The sequence below is a fragment of the Camelina sativa genome, chromosome 16, assembly GCF_030686135.1.
Source record: "Camelina sativa cultivar CO46 ecotype springtype chromosome 16, ASM3068613v1".
Lineage (NCBI taxonomy): Eukaryota > Viridiplantae > Streptophyta > Magnoliopsida > Brassicales > Brassicaceae > Camelina > Camelina sativa.
Genome location: NC_141895.1, coordinates 9,816,058 through 9,824,887, shown reverse-complemented (window position 1 = coordinate 9,824,887; position 8,830 = coordinate 9,816,058). Strand labels below are relative to the sequence as shown.

Here is an 8,830-nt window from a genome sequence, read left to right as displayed (position 1 = left end):
ACACGAATAACAAAAAAAATTTGTTGGTCAATTTCGTTTAAAAAAGAAGGAATTGATTTGATACTTTTGTAAAAATATTGATGCTAATGCAGTAAATGTAACACTGCGCCACCATCCCATATGGTCACATACTCACATCACATTTATTAACAACTACAGCTGGGTTCAACCATATTTTACAGTCTCGGTTCAATTATAAATTGGTCTTTTCTTTTCTTTTTATTCCTTTTGGCAACGTTTAATCATACATTTAAAAGTGTCGTTCTCGGATGTACGTATATCGTAAGGTTTTGGGTCAATCCTATGAATGGGGTACGCAGTCTTTTGTCTACCATGTATATGGTCTTTCTTTATTTTCCCTTATAGTTTCAAACAAATCTGGTAACAAATGAAAGAAGTCTTTGAATTTATGTAATAAAACAGAGATGAACATAGACAGAATTGGGCTACTTTTTTTTTTTTTTTTTTTTGTTAAAATTATAAACCAATAAACTATATTTATTTTGTAGAGCCTATCCTTTGCCACACAACCTATATACCCCAAAACAGCGTATGCATGACATTTCACATTATCAAGATTACTAAACATTTTTTCCAATAATTATTTAGTTACATTTATAAAAAAAAAATCAATAAACTCGGATCAATTAATTACTTAATCTTCTCTTAATCAAATGAACTAAGAAAAAAACCACTTCTCTAAGTTTTTTAATCCAATTAAATGAAAACACAAATGCCCTATACAAAAGGCTACTACGACATAAAGTTTTCCTCTATAAATACCCACAAAACCGACGCTAATCACACCATTCATAAAACACACAGTGAGAGATTAGATCAGAGCAAAAAAAAATAAAAAAGAGAGCGAATCTTTTTACTCCAACTCAAAGATGATCGGAGAACTTGTGGATCTGTTAACCGGCGGCGGAAGTGATGAAACGACGACGAAGAAGGTGAAAGGAACGGTGGTTCTGATGAAGAAGAACGTCCTCGATTTCAACGATTTCAACGCTTCGTTCCTCGATCGTCTCCATGAGTTCCTCGGTAACAAAATCACTCTTCGTCTCATCAGCTCCGATGTTACTGATTCTGGTAAAACTTCTCTTCCTATTTCTTTTTTTTTTCGAATTTCAAATTTTTGATTTTGTTTTCTTCGTTTGTTCTTTTGAAAAAAATAGTTAACTAATTATTATATAGATTAAGTTCGCGATTACCAATATTTTTTTGTTATTTTCTTTTTGCTTTTTGTTTTACCCACACCAAGTCACCACTACATATCATAAATATTACCCCATGATTTATAATAACATTTATTGCGAAGTAAATTGTGGAAACAGTACCAGAGAACACGTTACACGTCTAGTAGAAGATATATACTACTGCGAAACTAATTAAAAGTAAACTTGTGAGACCATTTTTTTTGTTGATAATCTAAATTTCTAAATAAATGGTCGTACTTGAAAAATTATCAAATTTCGTAATTTGTTTGTTTTGTTGTGTGGAAACTTCTTTAACAAGAAAGCTTGGAACGAAGGAAAAAAAAAAGAAGCTTGGGAATAATTTTGGCTTTTTCTTTCTTTCTTTTTTCTCTTAAAAGGCCAAAAAAAAACAATTATTCTCTGTGTCAAGAAAGACGAATAAATCATTTAATTTCTTTTTGTCTTACCTTTGTTCCTTCTTTAATATATATTTTTAATTTATAATATAAAATTGAAAATTCTGTTTTTTTCTGCTCATATAAATGTTTAAATTTTAATTTGAAATATTTATTTGATCAGACAAAATATATTTATATTAATATAAAATATATTAAATTTTAATTAAAATATAGGTATTGAAATATGAATATGAATTTTTTTTCCGTTCTTTCCTGTCTCTCCCATGCTAGTTATTTCAAAAAAAAAATAGATTGTTTACTTCGGTTATTAATATTAAATATTAAAATTAAAAACACAAACAGAAGAAAAACGAATTTTGTTAGATTTTAAATCTCCTACATAGTTAAATCAAATGTCATCTTATTTTTAAATCCAATTGTCAGTCATTTCTAATTAATGTAACTAATTTTGTGGAAATACTTCTTTAGATATATATAATTTATGTTTGGATTTGGATGATATTGTTAAAAGCAAAAACTTAGTAGTAAGTACTTCTAGTCACGAATGCTTAAAAATGCTCTGACTGTTTTACTCTTTTACAGAGCAGGAAACAGAGTGTGGGTAATTGTGTCCCAAAAGAGAAAATCTATTCCATATCTTAAACGAAATATATATTCCATTTGATTTGGAACCATAATCACGTTTAATAGTTTTCATAATAGTAGATACCATAAAAATTTTAGAAATTAAAAAATATGTTATAATACACAATTAATACTGTATAACTTTTGTGTTATTTGTGATTTTTTTTGTTTTTTTTTTTTTTTGCAGCAAACGGTTCTAAAGGGAAACTAGGGAAGACTGCTCATTTGGAGGATTGGATCACAACAATCACGTCCTTAACCGCAGGCGAATCAGCCTTTAAGGTCACGTTCGACTACGACAGCGATTTTGGTTACCCTGGAGCCTTCTTAATCAGAAACAGCCATTTCAGCGAGTTTTTTCTCAAAAGTCTCACACTTGAAGACGTTCCAGGCCATGGCAGGGTCCATTACATATGCAATTCTTGGATTTACCCTGCTAAACACTACACCAAAGACCGAGTTTTCTTCTCCAACAAGGTAACTAAACACTTCTCCGTTTCTTTTCTTGACTAGTATTAGTCTAAATATGTTTTCTTGATATCAATCTAATGTTCACATCTGTTTCAGACTTATCTTCCACATGAAACACCTGCAACGCTGCTCAAGTACAGAGAAGAAGAGCTAGTGGAACTGAGAGGAACCGGTGAAGGAGAGCTAAAGGAATGGGACAGAGTATATGACTATGCTTACTACAACGATTTAGGCGTCCCACCAAAGAACCCACGGCCTGTACTCGGAGGGACACAAGAGTATCCTTACCCAAGAAGAGGAAGAACCGGGAGGAAACCAACTAAAGAAGATCCTCAAACCGAGAGCAGGTTACCGATCACATCAAGCCTAAATATATATGTTCCGCGAGATGAGAGATTTGGACACTTGAAGATGTCTGATTTCCTTGCTTACGCTCTGAAAGCAATTGCTCAGATTATCCAGCCTGCACTTGAGGCTGTGTTCGACAAGACTCCTAATGAGTTTGATTCTTTTGAAGATGTTCTTAAGATCTACGAAGAAGGAATCGATCTACCAAACCAGGCTTTGATTGATAGTATTGTTAAGAATATACCTCTTGAGATGTTAAAAGAAATATTCAGAACAGATGGCCAGAAGTTCCTTAAGTATCCAGTTCCTCAGGTCATCAAAGGTACATCCACATTTCTTATATATTCCTAAGATTACATCTAAATAACGTTTACCAGTGTAACAAATTTCGATTTGCATCTTTACTAGAGGACAAAACTGCATGGAGAACAGATGAGGAATTCGCTAGAGAAATGTTGGCAGGGCTAAACCCTGTTGTTATTCAACTTCTTCAGGTGAAATCCATAACTAACATTGGTTTCTCTTAAGTTATTCTGCTGTCTTACAGGCTATTGGTATGTTAACTTGCAGGAGTTTCCTCCTAAGAGCAAGCTTGACAGTGAATTATACGGTAACCAGAACAGTACAATCACCAAAAGCCACATAGAAAAAAGCTTAGATGGGCTCACTGTTGAAGAGGTAAAAAACTAATGTCACATATTAATTAAAGCATTGATCTGATACAGAGTCAATTTTAAACATCTTGTCTTTTGCTATTTTCAGGCTCTAGAGAAGGAAAGGTTGTTTATATTAGACCACCATGACACACTGATGCCATACTTGGGACGTATAAACACTACCACGACCAAGACTTATGCATCTAGGACACTTCTGTTTCTGAAAAATGATGGGACTTTGAAGCCATTGGTGATAGAGCTGAGCTTGCCTCATCCTGATGGAGACAAATTTGGAGCAGTGAGTGAAGTATATACTCCTGGTGAAGGGGTCTACGACTCGCTGTGGCAGTTGGCAAAGGCTTTTGTGGGCGTAAATGACTCTGGAAATCATCAGCTTATTAGCCACTGGTAATGGTCTAATGGATACAAAATGGTTTAAGTTGCGGGAAGAAAACTATTTTATCTATATGATTTGAGGTTAATGTTTTTGGTTTTTTGCAGGACGCAAACACACGCATCGATTGAGCCTTTTGTGATTGCCACAAACAGACAGCTGAGTGTTCTTCACCCGGTTTTTAAGCTCCTTGAACCTCACTTCCGTGATACCATGAACATCAATGCGCTTGCTAGGCAAATCTTGATCAATGGTGGTGGTATCTTTGAGATCACTGTCTTCCCTTCTAAATATGCCATGGAGATGTCATCTTTCATCTACAAGAACCACTGGACCTTCCCTGATCAAGCGTTGCCTGCAGAACTTAAAAAGAGGTAATGCATATACTCTTAGCTCTAGGCCTAATGCATTTAGTCAACGGAATGTAACATTCTCTGATCACAGAAACTGTTGATGTTTTGGCTTTTCAATTGCAGAGGGATGGCCGTTGATGACCCAGAAGCACCACATGGGTTACGTCTGAGGATAAAAGACTATCCTTATGCAGTTGATGGGCTTGAGGTTTGGTATGCTATTGAATATTGGGTCAGAGACTACATTTCCTTGTTCTACAAGACAGATGAGGATATCCAAAGGGACACTGAGCTCCAAGCCTGGTGGAAGGAGGTGCGCGAGGAAGGTCATGGAGACAAAAAGTCAGAACCATGGTGGCCTAAAATGCAAAACCGAGAAGAGCTTGTGGAGTCTTGCACCATCATTATATGGGTGGCTTCTGCTCTTCATGCGGCGGTTAACTTCGGACAGTACCCGATTGCTGGATACCTCCCAAACCGACCGACCATAAGCCGTCAGTTCATGCCAAAGGAAAACACTCCAGAGTTTGCAGAACTTGAGAAGAACCCTGACAAAGTGTTTTTTAAGACGATCACAGCTCAGCTTCAGACACTTCTTGGGATATCTTTGATTGAGATTCTGTCTACTCATTCGAGCGATGAAGTGTATTTGGGACAGAGAGATTCTAAAGAATGGGCTGCTGAGAAAGAGGCGTCGGATGCGTTTGAGAAGTTTGGTGAGAAGATAAAAGAGATTGAGAAGAACATGGATGAGAGGAACGACGATGTGAATCTCAAGAACAGGACTGGTCTGGTTAAGATGCCGTACACTTTATTGTTTCCGACCAGTGAAGGTGGAGTTACTGGCAGAGGAATTCCAAACAGTGTCTCCATATAAAAAAAGGTCTCATCAGATCAGGGACTATCTCACAGAATCATATATAGTCAGGTTCTGTTATACCATTGTTTACTTCTTCTACACGTTAACCGTTGATTCTTGTTATTATTAATCGGTGTGGCCTATAAATATCAGAATAAAACATTCTATACTATTATACTAATTGTGCTTATCAGTTTATCCAAACCAAATTCATTTTAGAAATGAAGTTGTGCCATTGTGGTAATTAAAACCTTTAAGTTTTATGCTTAACTTAAAAAAAAAACTAATGCTAGTGAAGGTGAGAGACAAACAGAGGAATACTTTGTTCGTTTTGTACAAACCGGAGAAATTTAATTAGAACTTTGCAGAATATATGACTGGTTGCTGAGGGAAAGATAAAATTCTAAGTTTTACAAACGGAGTAATCAAATTCCAATTCCAATTTTTGCCCGGTTGTACAAACCGGGGTAATTCAATTGGATTTTTGTGTGTCCCTAAGCAACCTAGGCATATTCAAATTGGATTATTATTATTAACCGAAATACTCAATCAAAAACCCTAACCTTCTAACTCTGCCCTCTTCGCCTTCAAATATATCCAACATTCACCGCCGGAGTTTGAGTAAACATAAGGTTTTAAAAGTAACACACAGGATTCTCCAATGAAACGAAGGTTAGTTTCTTTGTCAGTTTTAGGGTTTCGTAACTGATAAGCTATCCAAAACTCAAAAACCAACTTATATGTTTTGTTATTGTTTAATTTTGGCTTTTGACAGCAAAAAGGGTAGTCAAAGTAGGAATAATCCGGACAGGATTAGCGAGTTGCCTGAAGTTTTGATTGAGAAGATATTGTGCTTACTTCCTACAGAAGTTGCCGCAAGAACGAGTGTTTTGTCCAAACAATGGCAGTCTTATTGGAAAGTGATGCCTAAACTCAAGTTTGATGGTTTAAATCGCAGACTTGAACTCGGAAATCTTTGCAAGTCTTTGCTTTCACATAAGGCTCCTGTTCTACAGAGATTACATCTCAAAGTTCGTTTAGATGGACCTGATAATGTACTTGATTTTGGAATCTTAATTGGAATTGCATTAACCCGCAATGTGCGTGAGTTGGTACTCGAAGAAGTTTACTCCCACAGAAGGTTCTTCAGGTTTCCTAGAAGCTTGTATAACTGTGAAACACTAGAGACTTTGGAACTCATGCTTAATGCTGTTATGGATGTCCCTTCTTCGGTTTCTCTTGATCCCTTAGAACTCTGAACCTACAACGTGTGGACTTCAAAGACGAGGAATCTATTGTTAACCTTTTATCTGGCTGTCCTAATCTTCAAGAGTTGGTATTGCGTGAATATATAAGTAGCTCGATGAAAAATTGCAAAATTGTAGTGCCATCTTTACAAAGACTAACAATTCATAATGGCCATTGTAAACTAAAACATTGGTATTATATGATAAATACTCCTTCTTTGAAATACTTGAAGATTGAAGGGTCTGCGGCTTTGAGTCTACTCTGATTGTAAGCGTACCGGAGCTGGTGGAGGTAAATATAACTGATGTTTCTGTCAGTATATTGGTAAGAATTCTAGTTTTTATTTGCATTTGAACTATATTGGTAATGAATTTTTAACTTTATTGATTTGAATGTTGTAGGTGATGAAGAGTTCAAGTTTGTTGAAGAGGAAGGGAATATTGTTGCTGTCTAAGTTTGGCACTTTGGCTAATACGGTATATACATACAATCTTTCAGCAAGTCACCTTATGAGAACCTTTTCTTGTTTAGCAAGTTACGAAAACAGGGTTTAAAGACACGAAGAGAGGATGTTGTGGAACAGGGCATTTAGAGACGAGCTTCATGTGTAATGCTTTTTCTCCAACGTGTAGAAATCACTCGGAGTTTTTGTTCTTTGACTCGATTCATCCCTCGGAAGCTACCTACTTGGGTTGTTATTTTTTTCTTGTAATCTACGCTGATTATGAATTGTTATGTTCCTGATAATTAATTTGTAATATTTTATAAGATAATATTCAGATTTTATAAGAGAAAACAACAAAATAATATTCAGATTTTATAACAGAAACAACAAAACAGTATTCAGATTTTATAACAGAAAACAACAAAATAATATTCAGATTTTATAACAGAAAACAACAAAATAATATTCAGATTTTATAACAGAAAACAACAAAATAATATTCATATTTTATAAGAGAAAACAACAAAATAATATTCAGATTTTATAAGAAAAAATAACAAAAATAAAAAAATTGTCCAATGGGCAAGTCCATTGTCCATTCTGGACCGTCCAAATATAGCCCATATACAGAAAGGCCCGTATGGACACACCCATTGGACACTGGACAGCTCATTTGACACCTATAGTCTCTGAGATAACCGAGGAGAAGCTTTTGATAGTTCTTACTTCAGTCAAACGCCTTATCTTGGTCATATCACCCTTCAAATTTAAGTTTCCTATCGGTAGCATCTTCGACCAGTTGGTTTATTTGGAGCTAGGTACAAATAAAAAAGCATGGTGGGATCTACTTTCCTTCATGCTCCATAGTTCTCCTAAATTGCAAGTACTCAAGGTCATCGATGTAAGCAAAGCTGATCTAATAATAACATAACTGCATTGCGTTTTTCTAAATGTTTGTTGTTTGTCTCAGGACATAGGTTGGACGGACTGTAGTGGAGTATGGAATCCACCAGAGAATGTTCCTAAATGTTTGTTGTCTCACCTTGAGACGTTTATGTGGCTAGGCTACAAACGGAAACGAAAAGAGGAGATAGAAGTGGCGAAATACATTCTAAAGAACACGAATCGCTTGAAGAAAGCTTCTTTCGCCTTAGACCTCATCTGCAGTTATCGAGATAGGCTTGAGGTTCTCAATGATTTGAAAAGTGTTGTCAGGGATAGAAATTCATGCCAGGTTCAATTCATCATATGAAACATATAATATATGAATGTCTTTTTATATATATATGTAACGTTTACTGTTCTTTTATTACAGTCGGTTTCTTGGGATTTCTATTTGTTTTAGATGTTAACATTTGATCTTTTGTTATAATGATAAAATCTTATATAGGGTTAAAGTTGAGAATTTGAAATCTGAGACTCTATGAAATTGTAAAAGAATAATAAAAAATAAAGACATAACCAGTTAGAGAAGGAAGGTTCAAGAAGTGATCGGAGCTTGGTTCCCTCCGAATTGGAACTGAGGTTGTTGTGTCTCCTGAGAACCATCTACACCTAGAGGTTGTTATGTCTCCTCAACTTTGCTTCATAGATGTCACTGTTGTTATGGCTTTGAAGATTCTCCATTTTGCGAGCCCTTCTGCATCATCAGTCATCTGACTATCTGAGGGTAATTGTTAATGTCCTCTGAACCTCTGCCTCTCCCACCTTCAAAATTAAAAGAGATAGAGAGGAACATTGATGAGAGGAACGACGATGAGAATCTCAAGAACATGACCGGTCTGGTTAAGATGCCATACACTTTACTGTTTCTG

General features: G+C 35.5%; 1 protein-coding gene and 1 pseudogene across 1 annotated transcript; both read left to right on the top strand.

Moving 5' to 3' along the window:
• The first annotated feature begins 450 nt into the window (after positions 1 to 450).
• On the top strand, positions 451 to 5,504 carry LOC104758943 (linoleate 9S-lipoxygenase 1). Its single transcript, XM_010481912.3, has 8 exons — positions 451 to 1,092; positions 2,430 to 2,719; positions 2,810 to 3,383; positions 3,470 to 3,555; positions 3,632 to 3,739; positions 3,824 to 4,125; positions 4,219 to 4,485; positions 4,588 to 5,504. Exons 1-8 carry the CDS (start codon positions 891 to 893, stop codon positions 5,339 to 5,341), a joined length of 2,583 nt encoding a protein of 860 aa, XP_010480214.1. The 5' UTR covers positions 451 to 890; the 3' UTR covers positions 5,342 to 5,504.
• A 110-nt stretch (positions 5,505 to 5,614) lies between these two features.
• LOC109129995 (putative FBD-associated F-box protein At1g55030 pseudogene) lies at positions 5,615 to 8,268 on the top strand (annotated as a pseudogene).
• Positions 8,269 to 8,830: the final 562 nt, after the last annotated feature.